Below are 23,078 nucleotides of genomic sequence, written 5' to 3'. Positions count from 1 at the left end.
GCGCGTATACTTCCTGAATGAAAAGTCAACTATATAATTAGACAAATATGAAGACTTTAAACATCCATGACTCAAACACTTTATCCAGGATAAAAGCCACATAGCTGCACCTGCAAGGTGAACACAGCTGGTAAAAGAAAAAGTGTTTGAATGCGTACATTAACAGGTTTATGATATGCCCCGTCTAAGACACGATCTGACTTTAATTACATTTGACTCGAGTGTTTCGTAATGTGTTGCTTAAAATAATACTTCTGCATACAGTATGTGACACTGTAAGTGTTGCACGGCCAGATACGGCTCAGCTGACTCAGATAAGGAGATATATGATACATTATGATGTGATGCCGCGGACTGTACTGTTACTTTGATCCAGTTACTTATGTTGTGGCAGATATTTAATTAAGCTTTCTTAACGCTAATGTTATAATAGTCAGATTGCTCTGAAGATGGGAGGTGATATTCTATTAATGTTCACATTCACACGTGAACACGTTTGGTTCTATGCAAACTCAGTAATATCCATTGTGATACAGTTATAAGGCCTTCACAAGAGACTGTCAGTGGAGATTAAAGGGGATCAGGAGCTCACGTCTTCTCAGAGTCCTTGGTATCTGGCTTGATGATTGTCTCACATTTCTAAACTTCATGTCAATAACCTGCTTAAAAAGCTGAGGGTTAGCCTAGGTTTCTTCTACAGGAACAAGTCCTGTTTCTCTGCTTGAGGCCAGGAAAAGGCTAGTCACTGTGACCTTTTGACCTGTGCTGGACTATGGTGATTTGATCTATATGAATGCACCTGCCAATTGCCTGGTCAAGTTAGATGCTGCGTATCACAGTGCACTGAGATTTGTGACAAACTGTAAAGCATTAACCCATCACTGTACCCTGTATGCAAGGGCTGGTTTGCTTTCACTAACTGTACGGAGGCTCAGTCACTGGTACATTTTTATATACAAAGCCATGTTAGGGAAACTTCCATCTTATATCTGCTCCCTGATCTCACGGAAAATTGTAAGTGGCTACTGCCTGAGATCGAATGCTGTGGTTTTATTAAATGTGCCAACTGCTAGGACTGTCTTAGGGAAGACAGCTTTTAGATGCGCAGCTCCTCTGTCTTGGAATAGTCTGCAAATTAAATGGAAACTGAGCAATCTGGTGCCACTAAATGTTTTTAAAGCTCGGTTGGATGCTACTCAATCGGAAGCTATTGGTACCTGTTTATGTGGATAGTTATGTAAATGGTGCTGTATGATGTCCTTTTGTTGTTCTGTTTATGTTTTTATGTTTCGTGTGGAACCTACTTGAGCAGGTCTCCCTTGAAAAAGAAATCAATGATCTCAATGGGATACACCTGTATAAATAAAGGTTTGAAATGAAATGAAATGAGAGTCATCATCATCATGTTCTCTCTGCTGCTGCTGCTGCTGCTGGCAGCTGGAAGTGAGTCAACACTTATTATACTGCTGTTTAACAGGATAATCTGTCATATAACTTTTTTTTGTATTTGTACAGGTGTGAAGTGTGAACAGTTGACACAGCCAGCTTCTGTGACTGTGCAGCCAGGTCAACGTCTGACCATCACCTGTCAGGTCTCTTATTCTGTTAGTTAATAATAATAATAAAATTCAATAACATGCTTTAACCACTAGGTGCCCGTTTATCAGCTGTGCACCGTTATGGTGTAAATACTGCCTATCTACCAATTGGATCCAATATAAAAGTCAGCCGAATTACTGTTGATATTGCAAGGAGACATATTGTGTGAAAATAAATCTAAGATGTTGTTAAATGGCTGATATATTTGTGATCCACGTCACGTTTTCAGTTTTGGCGGCAGTTCTTCCTGTTTGTATAGAAGTCTTCTCATCAGGGCTCTATAAATAGATAACTACGGCAGATATGTAATATGTAATGCAGCCGAACCATGTATTACAATGCCGTTATGTGATTAGCTCCAAAGAGAAAAGCAAGCAAACTCGGAATAAAGTATTATTATTTTTTTTTTAAATGTTTTCGGATTTCACATCGCATAAACACCATTTCCCAACGTGCATTGCGGCTAAACCATGAATCACCGAGCTGAGGATCTTGGTTATGGCTAGAAAGGATCCGTCTTGTGTAAAACTCTCGCGAGAGTTCGGCTGAATGTCACGTGGCTGAATGTTTACGTTTGGCAGGCAGCCTTTCAGTTAGGATCGTTAACATCAGTTGGCCACAGCAAATGATGGTGAGAAGCTAAACTATCTATTAATTATGTCAATGACAGGGAGTGTGATCGTTGAAAAGCGGTCTTGCTGGTGTTCAAAGAAGAATGACAACACTGTAGATCACCAACACTATGGTTTATTTTTTATTCACAGGCAAGTCAACGTTGTCGCAGTAAAAGTCCCAAGATAGCTCCTGGTGCAATAAAATGTTCCCTTGCAGTGTTTTACTATTATGTCTGATGTTTCTCTATAAATATTGCTGCTGCATTAATGTGTATGTTGCATCATGTTACTGCTGTAGATGTGTTTCCGAGCCGCTCCGATTACAACGAGAGTTACAACGAGAACGTGACGTCATATTTACAATAGAAGGATCCTTTCTAGCCATAACCGAGGATCTTGCCTACGTCTGTTTCCGGTATTGTTTTTGACGGATGTATTTTGTTATACACACATTCCTTCACATTTAATTTAAAATGTACATTAAAATATTTCATGAGGCTTTCTAAAATGTTTTAAAATATAACTACGGTTCGAGTTGAAGAGTTTATAAATTAACATGAACCGAAGCTGTTGCCTGGTAACGCAATCGTGCAACGTCACGTCCGTTAATTCCACATCCACACACATCGATTTAATAAATGAATATAGCCTTTGTATCTGCTAAAAGTGGTGCCGACCAGCTGGGGCAACAGAAAATTAGCGAAATTGAGTGTGACTATTACAAATGAAATCATTATTATATTAATATTGATAATAATAACAACCGACCGTCGGGGTAGCATTTGCTTGGCATTTCCGGGTATATCTCCACTGGTTGGGCCACGTTAACAATACTGTGTAATTGTCACGTTTGAAGGGACGAAATCGTGACAGCTTCACGTCTCCCATCATGGTAAATCGTCACATGTTCACGTCTTGCCGTGATACCGGGTTGTGCTGACCATGTCCATGCCTTTATGACAACAGTGTACCAATCTTCTGATGGCTACTTCCAGCAGGATAACTCACCGTGTCACAAAGCTCAAATATTCTCCAACTGGTTTCTTGAACATGACAATGACTTTTACTCAAATGTCACAGTCCACAGTCATCAGATCCAAATCCTACAGTGCACCATTGGGATATGGTGAACGAGAGATTTGCGTCATGGATGTGCAGCCGACAAATCTGCAGCAACTGTGTGATGCGATCAGGTCAATATTGAGTGAAATCTCTGAGGAATGCTTCCAGTACCTTGTTTAATCTATGCCATGAAGACTTAACGCAGTTCTGAAAGCAGATGGGGGTCCAACCCATCCTAGCAAGGTGTACCTAATTAAGTGGCTCGTGAGTGTATTACTTAGCTCAATTTGTATTGTTAGTGTGTGTCTGTAGGAGTAAAGTCTAGACACATTCTTTGGATGTAAGCATTGGCTAATTAAACAGATCATGATTAAATGACATGATGATAATAAGGGTGATCACCAAAACCTTATACCAGGGGTGGGGAACCTCTGGCCCTCGAGGTAACTCGGATCTGAAGGTGACTGATAACTGCTAATGGCATTTACTTGAATACCAGACATAGTAAATGCAAAGCAGGATCATATAAAAAAAAAGGTAATAAACAAGCCATTCAATCGTAATACTCGTTTTAATACGTTGACATGCATATAACACAATAGACTTGTTAAGTCCTGTTCGTTGTCCTGTTTGTTGTCCTTATCACCGTCCTGTTAGTTTTCCTCATCACCGTCCTCATCACCGTCTTGTTCGTTGTCCTCATCACCGTCCTCATCACCGTCTTGTTCGTTGTCCTCATCACCGTCCTCATCACCGTCCTGTTCGTCGTCCTCATTACCGTCTTCAATGTCTTCCTCCATCATGAGAAAAGACGAGTCCGAGCCAATACAGCTGTAGGTGCTGGTGACTCTGCTCAGTTTCTGCTCCAGAAGATATTGATGGTGTAAAATACAGCAGTGCAGTCCCCTGTATCCCTCTTCTGTTATATCGCTTGGAGAAACTAAAATAAAAAGACAAAATGACAGTCTATGTAAGGCAACTTTTCATTAGCATTGATGTTGGTTCCATATAAGCAATTTGAATGTTTAACTCCGAGGCTGTATATTAGCTAAAAAGATTTGTGATTCAGAAAAAATGCAATCATTACAGATGCTATTCAGTGATAGACATTTGACACTGGGAGGGGGGCAGTGGCAAATATTATAAATCGGTATTTGTGGAACATACTTTGGTTCCTGATGTCGTCTTTTGTCTGATGAAGGAGGCGGTCCAGTTTGTCCAGTGCCTGCCTCAGATTTTGACAATGCTGGGTCATCTCCTTCACAATGATGACTTTCTCCTCTTCCATACGCCTGACCAGCATAACCTGGTCAAAAAGTCGCCTCTTTGTGCGCAGGTTCACCACTATAATGGAAAAAACACAAAATATAACAACCACAATGGTAAGGCTAATAAAACAAATAATATCAGTTTGTATTCAATCTTTTTTAATTAAATTGACCAAAACCTTAAAATCTGGTAAAAAAAAAACCTCGCCGCTTGCTGAATTTTTTCAATTCTGTCTATGTTGGCAGAATTACATTCAGTATGTCTTGAGATTCAACATTACTATGCAGTTCAGGGTGGTCAGGAAGGGTTTTACTGTTTCCATAGATATGCCTGTCCCAGTGAGACTAGACTATTAAGACTTGATAGGGCAACATCATACAGACCTTTCAATATAATTATTTTAAAATGATTTGTTGTGATCATGATGATTTGTGACACCTATGTTGATAGCTCTGTGTTACATTGGTGATTGTATTCTAGTACTTCAACTGAATCTATGGAATATCTAGGGCAAACAAAAACAAGTTGTTTCTTACCATCTCCTTGCGCCTCCCAGGGCAGAATGACATCCTCAGACAGACCGCATGCTGCTTCTGTGTCAATTTTCTCTGAACAGGCATCAATGGTGTTGTACTGCAGTATCCTCTCTCTGAGTTTCTTCTTGAGCTCTGTCAGTCTTCTCCGTTTGCGTTGCCTTGTTTGGTTGCTGTCTGTAAAGTAAAACAAAATACAAATAAACTAATATTAATAATACAAACAACAACAACAAGAAACAAATATTGTTTCTAGATAACGTAATAATAAATACCATTTTGTCGATAGAGGTCGTGTTTCTTTCTTCGGAGGGAATAAATAATTTCATCTATTTCTCTCTGGAGCTCCTCTTGGCTACTCTGGGCTCCATGTTTCTCTTGAAAACAGAAACAACAAGGTGTAATCATAAAACATGAAGCCAAATGTTTGGAAATATGGAACCAAATCTATACCACAGTGATCATATAACATACCAGTGGCTGCCCATTGCTTGACCTCCAACACCCACTGCTCCGTGTCCTCCAGGGAGATGTTCAGCTCTTGCTTGAGACTCTCAAGATTGTCCACTTCAGTTTGTGCTCTCTGTGTAGTCTGGTTAGAATGTTTAAAAGGAAAAAGTGAATATGCGTTCCAGTTGGTTGAGAAGGTTGTTTTTTACTGAATTCCTTTATGCACATTAACTGACCAGACAACAACATGAAATGCTAAACACCTTCTCTTCAAGGTTGGCAAGTATCACCTTAGTGTCCCTTTTTTTTCAAGATCAAGCAGGATTAACATTATTATTATTATTATTATTATTATCCAGAAATTCAGATGAATCAACCTATAGTGCTTTATTAAAAACAAACAGAACAGAGACTCTCTTGGCAGAACAGTGTGCCATGGCAGCACCATCATAATGAAATGATTGCAGAATACATTCAATTCAACAACATGTAGCTAAGGATGGTGTTAAATTACTACAACAACAAACTCGGATAGTCTTAATATACATTTTGAAATGCAGCATGGACGTCTTACTTTGACAAATCTCTTTGAGAGTGTCTTGTGGAGATTCTCCACCTTCCTGTGGTTCCATTGCATAGCCAGCACGGTTATCATATCTGCTCTAGCTGTAAACACAAAAACATGAAAATTCATATGAGCTTTACAATGTGGCACTACTTAAAACTATTTGTTTTCCTCTACCAACCTGATTTGGTCATGTGTTTTGTTGTCAGAGCTGCCCTTGAGAGGAAGCTGTTAACCTGTTCCACTTCCTCGCCGACAGTATTTCCAGCACCTTCCTGGCTTCTGCCACCCCACTTCACCTGCTCAGAATCATAAACAATGAGATCTAGCTATTTAGTTCAATATTATAATTTATTGTACTGTACATCTTTAGTTATCATCAGTGTCAGGAGCAATTTCAGAAAGTTAAAATGTTCTGATATTGAATTATGCTTTGAACTACAATGTCACAACTGCAGTTATTTGAAGCTCTATTCATTCATTATTTCTACAGTGCGGATATATTTACTAAAATAAACATAATGGGTTTTGGAAGCCTATCCTTGTGACAGTCTGTTTTGTAACAATTTTGTCAACATTTGTAACTATTACAATTATTCCACAGGCTTGAATAGAATATACTACATGATATTCTTATGTGCACTACAATTTCTAAAACATTTGAATCTAGTGACACAAATGTTTAACTTGCATACTGTACCTCGCATTTGCCTGTGTGGGCCTTGGCGTGCATTACAGAGAGAAAAGGTTTCATCTCTGTAAGTGGTTGGAGCTCAGGCAACTTTGCTGCCATCTTCTCCAAATAAGGCCAGTACCTGTAATGACAAAATCAATGAGCTTTTCCAGTTGCATGATGGCATAATAGTAAAAAGATAAACCAGGTCCTTAAAATTACCAGTACAATCCTTGTAACCAACATCAGCATTTATCCAAATGAATGTTTTTTTTGCTTTACATCTACTGGATGTGCAAGAATTAAATAGATAACACGTTTCCCACAAACACTTCCAATTTTGCAATAGTTATAACTACCTGCAGGCAACATCCATACAAAAGAATGTTGCATTCGCAACTTCAGCCAGCTCCTTCTGCAGGAACATTGGGTAGGCATATATTTCACCACGGTAGTGATTTAGGCCTTGTAGTAAGATGCCATGTCTGCACACAGCTATTTGCAGTCCTTCCTCATCCACCTTGGCCCTGGACTTGTGTGAGGTTTCTCTGCAAGCTGTGAATGTTGCCGGTCCACAAACATCACGACCACTTTTCTGAAATAGACACAATCTGTTACATTTAACCCTGTGCTAAGAAAAATAAATAAAGGGTTAAGGGATTGAATAGATTCTTACAATCGTCATCTGGCTCCTGATTTTGTCGACAAAGGCAGACACTTTACTGTCCTGGGCAATGAACAGTCCATCAAATAGAGACGGTTCATCTGTCCTGCGAAATTCGAGAAAGACATTGTAAGCAACATTATCATACATACATAAGTTTGATTGTGTCCTCTATTTAAAGTGGCCAATTTGCTTTTGCCATAACATTTTCATAAATGTGGAAAAGGTCTTTGTGAATTTGATCTGTAATTCTGTGTAAAGTCTTTTGCCACCATTATTTAACATTAGTGAAAAGTTTACTGACTTCTTGTAAAAAGGTAAAAATAAAAGTACATCCTTTATATTGATGGGCATGGAATAGGGCAGAGGAAGGCATAGAAAAAGGTTCCTGGGCAATTTAATACATTTTTCATGAAGCGATTATATCCAAAACTGGTTCTTAGCTCCAACATATCCAACTAACGTCAACCATTTAACATTTTAAAGTTGAGTTAACTTTACAGGCGTCATATATAATAATGTTTATGAATTGGATTTATATAATTATGTGTAATTTCAAACCAACCATTGTTTTCTGATGGTCTACAAACTTTGGAAAAAGAAATTGCAGAGTTGGGGAAAGTTAGACATTTCAGCAAAGACATTCAGCTTAGTCAATAAAACAACAACTAAGATGAGAATATGATTTCACTGACCCTCTGGACTTCTTGAAGCCATAATGCTTTCTATTGCCATCTACAGCAATAGTCAGCATGTCAGGTGTGCATGCTGGGCATTTAAAAGGGCTCCAGGCACAGATCTTCTTGTCTGTAATTACAGAAGGCAAACTCCCGAAAGACTCTGTGGAAGTTATCGCTACAGATTCTGCCTGTCTGGAAACAAGAATGGTATTCATTTTGTTAATTAAAAGTTTGGTATTCGAAAATCTTGAAAACCACATTTTATTCTTACCCTTCCTGTGGAAAACGATCGATGTTCAAGCATTTTTATAAATACTTGCTGAGATAATGCTGGGCTGGCCAATTTCATTTGCTCGAATGATGTGAACACATCAAACTTAAAAATAATTTTGCAGCTGTCGGTTGCTGGCCAGTATTTGTATCCATTGTATCCAAGCAAATCACCTATGCTCGGGGACCATTTGGTGGAACAAGTTGGACAGCACACAGAAGGCAGGCAAACGTTGTATGGACCTGAGAAAAAATATAAATGTGCAATTTGACAGGTATCTATGCAACGCGGGACAAAAGTATAATAGTAATCCTGCATTTTTGCTTGACCACATCGTTTTCTGGTGGCAACAAACCATTGATAGTCACCAACACGGTCTGCTTTTCTGGGATGATGGTGAAACCTTGGCTTGGACCACAGAAGCAGATTTGGGATGGTGGAGGAATTGGAAGCAGACACACTGCAGCCAAGACAATTTCAGAGATTCATATGCATGTTAGGACATGTAGTCAATACAACTTGATACATTTTAACAGTTAAAGCAAACTTCCGACATGGTGAAAATGATGCCGCTGTATATGTAGTGCACATTAGGAAACCATGGTAAGGGAATATGTAATAAACTATTTGAACCCACCTTGTTCCCAGAATCCATATTGGCCACTTTCATCCACAACCACTAAGGATGTGGGAGGAATAGGTCTGTAAAACCCATCAATCATGGCTTCCCTTTCATGGAAGACATTTTTGCCATGGATAATTGGGTCACATGCCGGACAAAGAAAGGGAGTTCCTGGTGGAACACAGTCCAAGCACCGGACCACAGCATCAGCAGTTTTGCATTGGAGACAGGAACGTTTAGTGACAATCTCTGCAGCCAATTTCAAATTAAGGAGCTCTGGCATTGCAGCTCTGAATTTTTGTTCACGTTTCAACTGCCTTTGGGCCCATGTTGTTACAGTGGGTGTTTCTTCTGATGATGCAAGGACAGTGAGAGAACCCAACAGGTTTCTCAGTGTGAGAAGATGTTGATCTAAAATAACAAAATATAAAACAAATCATGGAATTTAGTTTAATTAAAGAAATATATTCCATACATGGCTTTTCACTTTAAAATGTATCATGAACATAGCTATTACGTACTATAAACTATTAGCTACATTTCAAGTTGAAGGATAATTTAAGAATTCATTGTGCATACCAAGACTTGGGACCTGTAGAGGAATCTCATGTGTCTCCTCGACCTCTGGGGACTCCAGAGAGTTGGAAGGTTTAACTGCATAAACAAAGTACGATGATATAGGAAACATTATTGAAGACCAACGACATTAAAACTTAATGAAACACTAGAACTAGATGATATTTTACAGACCAGATCGATTCTTATTCCAATGTTGGGGTAGAATGTTCCCATCCAGGTCCCTCTTCCTCCAGGAAACATTTGATCCTTGCGTTCTTTTCTTTGGTTTCTTCGGTATATATATATATATATATATATATATATATATATATATATATATATATATATATATATATATATATAAATAAAAGAGATGAGATATTTCCCTTAATTGTTGCACACCCATCTTTGTAATGTGTGTGTCTTTTATCATTTGAGTAAATGTTATAATACATATTTGGATAATGTTGTACTTGCCTTATTTGCCAACTCATCTGCGAGGGCTTTCCCTGCCTCTAGCCATTCATTCAGTTGCTTGGATGCCATTTTTAAGTGAGGGTAAAAAGGGCAACAACAAACAAAGGATGAACTGACATACAGGGAGGGAGAAAAACAAAACAAAAGACAAGAAAACGAGAGGGGTGAAAGAGAGTAGGAAGAAGAATATGGCTCTGAAAAGAACCGTTGATTTTTTTATGATAATAGGCTACTTCAAATAATTGAATTGATGGATGACCTGAAAACAAACAAACAAATGAACTCAGATTACGTGTGCTACCATGTAATTTAATTGTTGCTTCATAAATAAACATTTGTCAAAATAAAACTACAGGCACCAATGTCTAGACAGGAGCATGTTGTTTCTTACACGACCACTAGAGGTGCTAAACTTTAAAACGTGGCTATGGGTCGTAATCTAAGGTGCTTAAACAATCGACCTATTTGGTCGTTTTTTTTAGGAGGACAGACTGATCCATCGCCTGGGCACCATTGACCCGTGCGGATTAAACGAAAAGTACAACTGATGGGTCCGCCTCCCACCACTCAAACATGTTTTAATAACCTCAACAACCTGTATGATCTCCTCTCCCCCCAGTTTCTCTCCCCTGCCGATCGGTGATTTTAATCTCCTTCTCTGCGAAAGCACTTATATTTATTAATTATTTATAGAGATTTTTATATTCGTTCCAAACCAATTAATTTCAGTGATCCTCCTCATCTGGACTTTTTTTTTTTACTGGTGTGCTCCATTTGTAAGGCATGTTTTTAGCACTATCTTATTTATCTTAATGGTGTTCATATTTATTTCTTATATGTTTTTATCACTTGTTACATGTTTTATCCCTTTAATGTATAGGCTATATGTGCATGTTTTTACCTTATGATTGTAATCAAAGCCACATGAAGAGCGATCCTTTTACTTATTTATTTACATTTATTCTAATTTATTTTATTACCTGGAGGCCGGTAAACCACCCGCAGAGAGAAACTCTTCACCGACCTGCCACCTTCTTAAATAAACAGAGCAAATTAAACACCTGTCCTTTGGAATCTTTTAAATTGACCTGACCTTGATCTTAGTGGTTTTTATTTTCCAGTGACATCTAATTCATTTTACACGATTTGAATAACCCGGTGTGCCCCCCTTCCCTCTTTTCATTATTATCACTCTTATTATTATTAGTTTAATTATAAAACTACTTTTACTTTTAAAATGATTAATAATTAATTAATTAATTGTAATTATATGGGAGATTTTTTTAATTCTACTTATTTTATTATTGCATTTGTGTTTTAAAACTTGCACTTTCACTTTTAATTGTATTTTATGCATTGTTTTAACTAGAATCACTTTTAATTAACCATTTTAGATCCCCTTCTCATTTAAGGTATTTTACTGGTTCCACTGGGACGAGCTCCATACACGCACACACACCTGCATATGCACGCACACGTGTATAGTATACACACCTGCACACATCCACACACACCCACCCACAAACACATACTGTACACGCCCCCCTCCGGAGACCCTGGGATTGGGAGATCTGCTTTTTAACATACTATGCCGCCGTTCCGTGGTCCAGCCCCTTCTTGCACTTCTTAACCAGTTTTTTAAAACGGTCTTGTCCTCACAGAGCTTTTAAAAAAATTGTTTTCATAAGGTCTTTGTAGGGCTATGTTAACGGAGTTTATTAACTCTTCCATAACCTAACCCGTACCCTAAACCTAACCAAGTCTCCACACGTGATTGTGTAAACAACTTTAGGTCCCCACAAGAAAAGTAATGCTAGGACACACACACACCCCCCCCCCCCCCCACACACACACACACACACACACACTGAAACATTAATACATCCTTTATTCGAACTTTGGACCCACTTAAGCATACATCGTCCAACAAAAATAGCAAAGTAGCATTCGTATTTAACTCCAATTATAAAACGGACAAGTCTAATCAAGCATCCTGATTGGTTCTTAGCCGTGATATACTGAGCGTATATGGGTAGATTTGTAAGTTACTTTTCACAACAAGTCAGTATCCCTCCGCGTCTGAGAAAAACAGTATACCGTTGGGCTGAAAAGCGAACTGCCTGCAGTTTGCTTTTCATACTGTAACAAGAAAGCAGCGGAGAAGTAACGGGGCAGAAGACCTCCTTTTTGACGCAGCGGTCCAGACATAGACATCAAACGCCAAAACATATTCAGTGTGCAGTTCCTTTGGCATTAGGGCAGGGATATCTAGATACTTTGGAAGGTTTAACATAATGAATTGTGCTACTTTTAAAGCAAGCAACGATGTTTTCAAATCTGTAATCAAAGAGGTCCGCAAAAACGCTATCGACCAATCAGATTGCTTGATTTGACTTGTCAGTTTTATAAATATATTTAAATGTCTTCCGTTACGAAACAAACTTACAAAGCATAAAATGGAAACATTTCAGATTAACTTCGACCTCCGGGGGGGTCTTACTATAGTATGGTAGTACTATAGTACTGTACTATAGTCAGGGGTGCACATAAGTGGTACGCAGGTACGCATGCGCGGCAACAATCTGAAATGCGTACCGTCACTTGTGTCACAAAGCGCATTTGCGTACCGACGTACTTGTGAAGCTTTTCCAGAAGGCGGTTAGATCCCCGGACGACAGTCGGTTTCCGTGTGCACAGACAGGGCTGCTGTTAACGTCGGCCTGTACAGCAGCACTGCGCTAAAACAGCTGATCACAACGTTCACACGCCCCCCCCCCCCCCCCCCCCCGTTGACATTCGCGATACAGAGGGCTTCATGGGAACTTTGAGGGGAGCCAGAAGTTGGAGTACCAAACACTGACTCCAGGTACTCATCTGAGTACCTCACTGAGAAAGTTGTGTGCACCCCTGACTATAGTATGGTTTCGCAGGTGCGAAAGCTCTCTCCAGAGCTACTGGAAGCCCAATCTCGGGGACCGGAGAAAGTGGAGCAATATTCTCGCCACGCCAAGCAACAGCCTCGAACAACCTCAACCTATACAAGTGACCACGTAAGCCATGCTACTGATGCTGGACAGTTTTTCAGTGGGTGCACAATAAACAGCAACATACACATTAATGTAAATAAACAGCCAAATAATGGATCAACGCTCTCTGTCTAATACAGTGGTTTATCAAACTTTTTCTGTCAGGCCCCCCATTTGGAGAAAAAAAAATGTCGGGCCCCCCCAACACAAATAGTCAGGCTCAGTGGCCAACACAAATAGTCGGGGTGCTGTGGGGTAGCTTGACGTTTCATAGAGGGTGCTCAAACATTTAGGGTTTCCCATTAATGTACCGGTCGCCACAGTTGAATTTGAAACTACAACAATCCCCACGCATATACACAGTGTACCCACGGCTGTTACAATTAAGGCTTGATAATCAGCTCACGGCATAGGTGTAAGAAGGGGTAAAGTGCTATTTTTATAGGTGGTGTGTGGACCTCACACCACCTAGACCGGGGGGTCCGGGGGCATGCTCAACACCCATTTGAAACAGAACTGTAAACAGATTTACTTTTTCTTTATGGATATTTTACAAATCACCCTTTTAAACTTTGTTATTTTTTTACTGTCATATAGTATTTCATACCTGTTTTTAATTTAATCTCTTATTTTTTTATAACTATAATGATCATATAAAGGTGTGCCTCGGAAATAATTGTTTACATTAATGGTGACCAAAACGTTTGAGACCCACTGAGATAACACTGAGAGAGTCCTTTAGCTCACTGAGTCTCTCAGTCTGACAGGAGAGGACTCTCCTCCACCTTGTTGTTGAAAAAACTCCTTATATCCGTTAGCGTAGCTCGCTAGCACCAGAAGCTAACAACAACGATCTCCGGTACCGGTGCGCTCTCTCTCTCTCGCTCGTGCACGCACACAAAATGGCTCGTTCCACACACACACAGAGCTGAGCTTTAATGAAACACAGAGACCCAGACGTAATAGTACTGTACTGTATCATATTATTTTCGAATAAATAATTTTTCAAATTATGATTTTAAAAAATAATAATTTTATAACCATTTTTCCTCCTGGTCTCTCGCGCCCCCCCTGTCATGCCTCTGCGCCCCCCAGGGGGGGCCCGCCCCCCACTTTGAGAACCACTGGTCTAATATGTTCGCTTGCTGTTAGTGTTGTTGCATAGCAACCACCTTGCACTATGTTTTGTGCAGAAGGCAACGGAAGGACTATTTTATTTTGAACATCATTATTTACTAATAAAAACTATTTAAATTAGAGTGTGTATTTTTCTTTCATATTGCCACACTTGGTAAGCGTTTTATAAAAGCAATAGCTCACTTCAGGCCGTGATATATGCTCATTATATCACAGCTAAGGGGCGTGGTTCGGCCCGACGCGAAGCGGAGGGTCGACAACCCCCTTAGCTGTGATATAATGAGCATATACCAAGGCCTTTCGTGAGCTATTGCTTAAATGTATTACATATCATTTAGCTGACGCTTTTTTCCAAAGCGACTTACAATAAGTGCAAAAACCGTAAAGAGTCAAACTCCAAACAACAAGGAAAGAGCAGATATATTCACTTCAAGCCAGAACAGGAAGTGCTGGTGAATCAGGTGAAGGCCTACATTAACTCAACAAGTGCTTAGTTTGTTTTGTTCTGCTCTGCTCTATAAATGGACTCTTTACAAACCACATGTTGGATAATGGAGGGAAAAGAAAGTAAATTTGTTCTACACCTGTTCCATTATCATAAATGTACATAACTCACACTTGAGTTTCTTCCACTCCACCGAATGTACAATCAGCACGGATAAATCCAATCAAGGATCAATAGTTGAAACATGGTGGATAACTTCCAGGGATCTTTTAAAGAGTCTTTCCCGTTTGTGTAGAGCTCACAGAATGTAATGTGATTACAGCAAACAGGGAATACATCAATAAACACATCATGTTTTGAGCTCTCTTCATAAAAGATTCTGCACACAAAGTCATTTTCCATCATCTGTAGCTTTCTGACACTTTTTTGGAGTCGATTTGTGTTTTCTTACTTTTTGTTTTGTTTTTACTTTATGCTCTGATGATGCTAACATATGTTTTGTTGTTCGACTCGTGATAGTCGGGTTATTCCTACGGCAAACTTTGAAGACATAGAAAGAGACAGAAAGTACAGCTGCTCCAACTGCCACTCCAAAGGGGATCCAGTGTGTTCTCTCTCTCTCTGGTTGAGGACTCTCTGTTGGTCTCTGGGTTTGGAGCTCAGCAGCAGCTGTGGGAAATACACAGTTAGTAACATCATGTTGACGGGGAGAAGACCTATTTTTGTGAAAATGAAAACTAAATATAATAATCCTATTTCGCATCAGAGGTTGCAATAACTTTGAATCTTTATTTAACATTGCACCAGGTTACTCACCAGTGACGTTGAGCCAGCATCTCCTAGAGTTAGTCCCATCAGGTCTGACGAGTATGTCACACACATAAAACCCAGAGTCATTGGTCCTGAGTCTGGAGACATGAAGTGTGAGGCGTCCTTCTGTGAGGACGTCTTTGTCCCACTGGACTCGTCCTGCAAACTGTGGATCCTGAGACTCTGGGAGTTCAACTCCTTCACGTAGTTCAAACAGAACTGAGGGTCTGTCATTAATATGAAGGAAACCGTAGGTAGAAATGGATCTGAGGGAAGTGTCTGTTCTGGAGCTGAAGGTCCACTCCAGGGTGATGTTCTGGTTCTCCTCTGCCTGATAGGAAGCCTGAGTCACATTCACTACAAATGTTCCTGTGGAGGAGACACAGAGGGACTCTTTAAACTGCAGCCATGTTCCTGTGGAGGAGACACAGAGGGACTCTTTAAACTGCAGCTATGTTTCTGTGGAGGAGACACAGAGGGACTCTTTAAACTGCAGCTCTGTTTCTGTGGAGGAGACACAGAGGGACTCTTTAAAGGCCCAAATACACCGGCCCGAAATCGGCAGTAAATGGAGTCGGGCCGAACATGAGCGTGGGCACGCCCTATTCGGAGTGGTGTGCGCCGCACCGTCGGGTCTTTTCTGCCGACCTGACGCCTTTTCTTGCCGATTCAACATGTTGAATTGGCGTCGGGAACACCACCGGAAGTCGGACAAAGGGATAATACTGATTGGCTGTTCAGCTAGCGAATCAGTGCATGAGAAGCGTTAACGGAAGTGAGGGAGGTAAACAAATGATTTAAAATGGAAGATGGAACACACACGGACGGCTATTTCACCTCATCGGTTTATAAAGCTCCTGTTCGTTCATGTTTTCAAAGGACGAGAGTGAAAATGGAAAGAAAAACGCTATTTGTTGTTTGTTTATATCACGGAGTCTGTTCTTCTTCTCTGTCTTCCGGTTGTTCCGGTTGTTGCCTCTTTTGAATGATGAATACACACTACCGCCGCCTGCTGGTAAGGAGAGTTATTGCCACTCACGCATGCGCAGTTCATACGTGCTCGGCTCGGATTTGCGGTGTGTTCCAGTCCGCGAAGTCGGCAAATACGCAGGTGAGTCCGGCGACGCAACAGTCGGTGTCAGCGTTGGCGACTTCTCAGGTGACTGGCCTTTGTATCTGGGCCTTAAACTGCAGCTATGTTCCTGTGCAGAGCCGGCACGACCCATTAAGCGACATAAGCGGCCGCTTAGGGCCCCGCAGCCACTAAGAGCCCCCTAGCACAGTACACCGTCGCCGTGATAAGTATGTTTAATTAATATTGTTAATATGCCTAGATTGCCTACTCTCAAAGTCATGTATTATATTCTTGAGTCAATAATATAATACATTAACCGTGCTTTAACTGAACCTCATCATGACACTAGATAGGACGGCAGGACTGTAATTTCCCGTGTTCAGCGAATGCAACAGAGGCAAGGCACCAGACGAACCAGATAAATGAATGGAAATAAACATCTGTCTTATTGGCTGACAGGTACCTATCCTGTGAGCTGTGACAATGTTTGAAATAAACTGTCAGTCTTAGACTCAGAGTTTTTGAAGATGGACATAAGAACATTTGTTCTTAAAAAAGATGACAATTCTCAAGTGGTGGTTCACACAACAACCCCAGAGCCACCACTTGTTCCAGGTAAACAAGGTATGTACATGTCAGTAACTTCCAAGTTATGCGAGCATGTAAGCAAAGCATAAATTACAGCTACGTTGACGTTACTTTGAATCGCGGGGGTAAGCTAAACCGTTAGCAAGTAGCTATAGCTAGCCAGATATATTAAATAAACACTCATACAATCTAAATGTAATGTTTTTTAGCGTTACCTAGTGATTTCAAAGAAAGCTCTCTGGGAAATGTTGACTTACTGTTCGACATGAAGCTAGAAGCTACCTTACAGTACACAGTTGATCCTGAGTCCTGTCAGTTAAAGTGTTTCATAGTTAGCTTAGCTAATCATCAACCTAGCACTGAAATATATGGATGTTATGTGACAGTATTTCTGAGAAAAAGTCAGCTGAAATGGTGGCATAGTTGCCAGTGCTTTACGTATCGACAGCATGTTTGAACGTATTTGCAGCAGTGAATTTGGCCGTTTGGCCACTTACGTTGCCATAACAACACCTGAATGTGAATGTGCAACCTCTTTTTGTGACAAATTTTTGCATGGAATTATAATTCTTCTGAATGATATTCCTATTGACAGCTAGTTTTTATGTGAACATTATGAGATGGACAGCCAGAGAGAATAAATGAAAAACAGTTATGAAATACTATATGACAAAACAAGAATACAGTTTGAAAGGGGAGTGATTTGTAAAATATCCATAAAGAAAAATCTGTTTACAGATCTGTTTCATATGGGTGTTGAGAGATGTATCCATAGATCTCTTAATGTTGCTCTCAAAGTGCACCAGATTGATGCTTTTAACTTCAATATTAAAAAAATCTTCCCAGGGGAGCATGCCCCCGGACCCCCCTAGAGGAGGTGAGGACCCCCCCCAAAGGAGGTTAGGTCCACGGTGTTTACATGCTTATTTATACAAAATGTGTGCTTATACTAACATCATAAGACAAAAGTTGGTTCCGTGTTTTGTGAAGTGAGAACGCGCTAGAGCGAGGGGGGCCCCCAAGCCAAAGCTCGCTTAGGGCCCCCAAAAGTCTAGGGCCGGCCCTGTTCCTGTGGAGGAGACACAGAGGGACTTTTTTATTTAGCATGTTAAGAAAAAAGCCAAAATGTTGAGTAAAATATAAATCTTTCAATTTGAGTGCAGTTATTAGGGATAATGTATAAGAAAAAACTGTTAAGCACTTTTAAAGTTTAATTATTGAGAATAAACATTGAACTTTTAAGAATAAATTACTTGTAACAAACTACTTTTGTTAGAGAATATACTGACATTTCCATTTCTTGACATTTTGATTTAAAAAAGCTAAATGAATCAGAATCTCCCTCCTCAGTTTTGACTCTCTTTTCTTGCACTAACAGTGTTCCATACCAAAGAGCTCTAACATGCTTCTTTAGGAAAAGGTTAAACGTGACACAAAAGGTTTTTCAATAATATTCAATGTGTCTAAGTGAGAAATAAAGGAGTCAACTAACCAGAGACACAGGGGGTGAGGAAGAGGAGCAGCAGGATGAGGAAGATCATCTTCTCCCTGTGAGAGGACAAACACACACACACACACACACACACACACACACACACACACACACACACACACACACACACACACACACACACACACACACACACACACACACACACACACACACACACACACACACACTCTCACACACACACACACACACACACACACACACACACACACACACACACACACACACACACACACACACACACACACACACACACACACACACACACACACACACACACACACACACACACACACACAGAAAACATACAGTCTGTCTTTACCACATGACTTATTGCACAGAGGACTGACACCAGGAACAGTAACACATGTCTGACACTAGGTGGCGCCAGATATCAACATTATATTTAATTTGAATTGAATCAGGAAATACTTTCTGCTTTGAGATCAGAGAACACAGACTGAAACACAGGACCAACTGAACCCCTTCAGTTTTGTTTCAGAATATCTCTGAATAATAACAATAATAATAATAATAATAATAATAATAATAATAATAATAATAATAATGATAATAATAATAATAGTGAATGTGTGCTTCGTGAGGTTAAAGGGACAGCTTTTGCATTCATGCAGAGTTCAAGAATTTTGTTTTTAATATTGCTGTGTGACGTGTCTCAACGTATTTTCTGAAGATAAAATCCAGCTTGAGTAAAGCGGTTGAAACTCTGGCCCGATTCCAATACAAACTCTGCCTCTATCAACCGTCAACATTGTTCTCTCTGATCATTTAAAGTGGAGGGAAATACAAATAGGCCTACTTTGAGAAAGCCTCTCCATTCTCCAATCTGCCAACCGTGGATTCGTTACTTTTTAAAACCTCTTCTCATATTTTAAAATCTGAATTAAAAAAGCTATTCGTGCTCATGATATAAAAATAAGAGGCGATGTTTGCTTACCCTTCCAGCGAGACGAGCGAGACAAAAAAAACATTGGCTCCTGCTTTTATATCAAGAGCAGATGGTTCCTACAATAAAACATTTAGATACACTGGTAAATACAATTAAAATAATATAATGTAACCTTTAAGTTTAAGTTACTTACATTTGTATGAATATTTGTAATGCCTATATTATTCTTCAAACTGTAAACTGTTTAATAGACAATTAATATTGTTGTTTGAGAATAACCTGAAAATGAAGTAGTATTTTTATGTACATTCCTTATGATCACATATACCGGTGTCTGTGACGTGTTTATTAGTTTTGTGCACTTTGTTCACAGAAACTGCAGCAAAAGCAGTCTTAACCGGGGGGTTTGGAAAGAGCTTAACCAAAAAAAGGGGAAGCTGGTAATATACGTTAGTCACAAAGTTGCGACAGTTGCTCTGTTTCTTGCAGAAATAGAGATAAGAAAAACTTGTCCATGCTTTTATTTTCAGACTCGACTACTGCAATAGTGTATTCACAGCGCTCACTAAAAAACAGAAAGCTGCTGCTCGAGTCCTCACTGACACTTGAAAAGTGGATCACATCACTCCGGTTCTGAGATCATTGCACTGGCTTCCAGTCTGTCAAAGAATTGATTTTAAAATACTACTGCTAGTTTTTAAATCACTAAATGGCTTAGGACCGAGGTATACGACCTACTCCATCAAAGCATCCAGGAGTCTCAGGTCTTCTGGGTCTGCTCTCTGTTCCGACAATAACCACTAAACATGGAAAAGCAGCTTTTATATATTATGCTCCAACAATTTGGAACAAACTGCCCAAATCATGCACGTCCGCCGAAAACACGTCCTATTTTTAAATCCCGACTAAAAACGCACCTATTTGGCGCCGCTTTTAATTGAGCTGCCCATACTCACACTACTGTATGCCTTTTTAGTCATGTATTCTGTACCTGCTGTTTTTATTTATTTCATTACCTTTGCTTATTATGCCTGTTTTTAAATGCCTTCGTAATAATGTATTTATGCTGTATTTGTTCTTAAATGTCTTTTGCTTTGAATCTGTAAAGCACTTTGAATCGTCACGTGCTGAAAAGTGCTATATAAATAACATTGCATTGCCTTGCCTATAACTGAGGTTCATCTCAACAGAAAGCAGCAGTAATATATATTTCTTTAATAAAGTAGAAACATGTGTTCTTACCTTTACATATTTGAGACTGCAGAGACCTCAGTGCTGACAGTTCTGTTTTCTGGTTTTCATGTCTGAATATGTCCGATAACAACAGGAGTAGTTCACAGGGCTCTGGTTCACAGTTAGAGACAGAGGGGGCGTTTCCACAATCAACGCCAGATCGGTGAGCATGAGCCAATGACATAAACGTCCTGATGTGAACCCTGTGAGTACGTGTATCTTCGGATAATTTGATTTTCTTTATTAACCCTTGTCTGTGGGACCCGTTTTCATTATTTAGCTAAAAAAAATTATATGATAAATAATTTCTTCAAACCCACACTCAATGGCCTTGGCTCATTTTGTGTGAAGAACATATATCAGAACACCTTTTCAATGACCACCCACTGTGCTCCCCCACAGACACACATTTATATTACATACAAGGTGTTCGGGTCTAACAAAAGTGTGGAAATTGTAGGTCCTGTGCACCTGTCTGGGCCTTCTGTGTGTGTGTGTGTGTGTGTGTGTGTGTGTGTGTGTGTGTGTGTGTGTGTGTGCGTGCGTGCGTGCGTGCGTGCGTGTGTGTGCGTGTGTGTGTGTGTGTGTGTGTGTGTGTGTGTGTGTGTGTGTGTGTGTGTGTGTGTGTGTGTGTGTGTGTGTGTGTTTCTGCCCCTGCCATTCCCGCACAAGGTTGCAACATTGTTGAAAAATACAAGCATGGACACCTCTCACATTGTTTACTCATTTCATTCAAACAAGACGCGCTGGAGAGGGGGCGGGGCTTATAGCCATGCAGATACTTTGGTAGACACCAACTACAACAAAATTAACATATTTTACCGTGATTTAATTGTAATAGACGTTTCAAAATGATGCTGAAGTAACAGCTAAACTAAAAATAAGTATTTTAAATAATCTATCAAGTTGAATATTATTTTGATTCAGTTCAGCAATTTCTTTGGATAAAATATGTATTTTCACATGTATACATATTTTGATATTTGAATCCTTAAATTATTCAGATTCAAAACAATTATTTTTTTCAGTTTCAAATCTTGTTTTTTCTTTGTTTTTGACTTCAGAGTCGAGAGCACCATGTTAGTCTCTTCTGTCTGCAGTTGCTTCTTGCTAAGAGGGAGTTGTGTTGAGAAACGTCTCCTTCTTGTTAACCTCTTGGATCAGTCTCTTCACAAATATGAACACAGTTTTTCTGAGAAACTCATGACTTTAAGAGGTTCCCAAACTTTTCTCTCAGGCCCCCATTAATTGGACATTTTTCGAGCCCCCCACCCCAACCAGGTTCCCACGTAGATTTGTGGATTTATAGTATTTTTAATAATGAGATAATAAGAATGACCCACATTCAGTCAGATCAGACTGTTCACTGACTCTCCTGCTGTGACTGATCACTCAGAGGTGGAAAGTAACTGCACAAATGTGACGTACTTGTACTTTACTTCAGTATTTCCATTGTATGCTACTTTATACTTCTACTCCAATACATTTACTTAACAGCTTTAGCTTCTTGGAAAAAAATACATCTCTAAAAACATTGGACTAACTATTTGAGTTATAAAAGACTCCAATTATTTAAATATTTTACTAAAAGTTTTTCTCCATGCTACTCCATGCAGCAATATTTTCTATAAATGCCACATAATATGTGTTATATTAATATAATTATACACACATAGAGGCAATTATTCTGCACAATGATTACTTTTTATACTTTAAGTACATTTTGCTTATAATACTTTTGTACTTTTACTTGAGTAAGATTTTGAAGGCAGGACTTTAACTTGTGATGAAGTATTTTGACAATAATGTATTGGTACTTTTTCTAAAGTGAAGTATCTGAACACTTCTTCCACCTCTGCAGTGTAATTGTGGAAGAAGTGTTCAGATGCGAAACCAGTTTGAAAATAACCACACAGAGCTGATGTCGACATAGGCATACTTCTGCTTTTCTGAAAAAGGTCAGTTCACTTCAGGGGAAAACACGGAATTTATATTGTCCTGATTGCATTTTTAAAAGTCTTCACTGACACTGAGAGCAGTGCACTTGAGCCAGAAAGGAGAGCCATACGCTGCAAAAACTGTATTTGCATGGGGAGTCGTAACAGCTAAACAAACAACTAATATTCATTTCAACATAGAGAAGTTATATTAAACATAAACTGCTATTATATTGTCTGCTATATTGATACCATAGACTGTATCCTACACTACTCGTTTCCTTTGTGGTTAGACGTAATGAGAGTGAACAAATCACGAGAAGAGGTAAACAAATAAAAAAGAGAGGGTACTTAGGGGGCTATTATACTG

At 39.5% G+C, this 23,078-nt stretch overlaps 2 protein-coding genes across 5 annotated transcripts; both read right to left on the bottom strand.

The window, feature by feature from the left end:
- Nucleotides 1-3,827: 3,827 nt before the first annotated feature.
- On the bottom strand, nucleotides 3,828-8,471 carry LOC307033845 (uncharacterized protein). Of its 2 annotated transcripts, XM_079672481.1 has the most exons (12): nucleotides 8,381-8,471; nucleotides 8,125-8,301; nucleotides 7,442-7,535; nucleotides 7,125-7,360; nucleotides 6,793-6,907; nucleotides 6,274-6,391; nucleotides 6,102-6,193; nucleotides 5,552-5,669; nucleotides 5,353-5,454; nucleotides 5,081-5,254; nucleotides 4,443-4,619; nucleotides 3,828-4,215 (listed from the first exon to the last, which is right to left on the bottom strand). In XM_079672481.1, exons 2-12 carry the CDS (start codon nucleotides 8,181-8,183, stop codon nucleotides 3,929-3,931), a joined length of 1,572 nt encoding a protein of 523 aa, XP_079528607.1. In that variant the 5' UTR covers nucleotides 8,184-8,301; nucleotides 8,381-8,471; the 3' UTR covers nucleotides 3,828-3,928. The 2 variants fall into 2 exon arrangements, with proteins under 2 accessions (XP_079528607.1, XP_079528608.1); XM_079672482.1 differs by lacking the exons at nucleotides 8,125-8,301; nucleotides 8,381-8,471 and adding an exon at nucleotides 7,995-8,013.
- Nucleotides 8,472-13,984: 5,513 nt separating this feature from the next.
- LOC307031935 (uncharacterized protein) lies at nucleotides 13,985-20,889 on the bottom strand. Of its 3 annotated transcripts, XR_013806117.1 has the most exons (5): nucleotides 20,781-20,889; nucleotides 18,611-18,666; nucleotides 18,073-18,187; nucleotides 15,462-15,824; nucleotides 13,985-15,314 (listed from the first exon to the last, which is right to left on the bottom strand). XR_013806117.1 is itself a non-coding variant. In XM_079669525.1 (4 exons), the coding sequence occupies exons 2-4, from the start codon at nucleotides 18,657-18,659 to the stop codon at nucleotides 15,037-15,039; spliced, it is 735 nt and encodes a 244-aa protein (XP_079525651.1). In that variant the 5' UTR covers nucleotides 18,660-18,666; nucleotides 20,781-20,889; the 3' UTR covers nucleotides 13,985-15,036. The 3 variants fall into 3 exon arrangements, 1 of the variants encoding a protein (XP_079525651.1); XR_013806118.1 differs by lacking the exon at nucleotides 18,073-18,187; XM_079669525.1 differs by lacking the exon at nucleotides 18,073-18,187 and having other exon boundaries at nucleotides 15,462-15,869.
- Between the last annotated feature and the right edge of the window lie 2,189 nt (nucleotides 20,890-23,078).

The sequence above is a fragment of the Notothenia rossii genome (assembly GCF_949606895.1).
Source record: "Notothenia rossii genome assembly, chromosome: 3".
Taxonomy (NCBI): domain Eukaryota; kingdom Metazoa; phylum Chordata; class Actinopteri; order Perciformes; family Nototheniidae; genus Notothenia; species Notothenia rossii.
This window is presented reverse-complemented; position numbering and strand designations above follow the sequence as displayed.

What these genes read in the sequence shown, in the direction of transcription:
- LOC307033845 (XM_079672481.1), bottom strand. Translation starts at nt 8,183, where the DNA reads ATGCTGACTATTGCTGTAGATGGCAATAGAAAGCATTATGGCTTCAAG. An exon ending in AAAACACATGACCAAATCAG is followed by an intron (nt 6,194 to 6,273) that starts GTTGGTAGAGGA and finishes TTGTGTTTACAG; the next exon opens with CTAGAGCAGATATGATAACC. An exon ending in CTGGGAGGCGCAAGGAGATG is followed by an intron (nt 4,620 to 5,080) that starts GTAAGAAACAAC and finishes TTTCCATTATAG; the next exon opens with TGGTGAACCTGCGCACAAAG.
- LOC307031935 (XM_079669525.1), bottom strand. Translation starts at nt 18,659, where the DNA reads ATGATCTTCCTCATCCTGCTGCTCCTCTTCCTCACCCCCTGTGTCTCT. An exon ending in CCTCACCCCCTGTGTCTCTG is followed by an intron (nt 15,870 to 18,610) that starts GTTAGTTGACTC and finishes TCTCCTCCACAG; the next exon opens with GAACATGGCTGCAGTTTAAA. An exon ending in ATGCTGGCTCAACGTCACTG is followed by an intron (nt 15,315 to 15,461) that starts GTGAGTAACCTG and finishes TATTTCCCACAG; the next exon opens with CTGCTGCTGAGCTCCAAACC.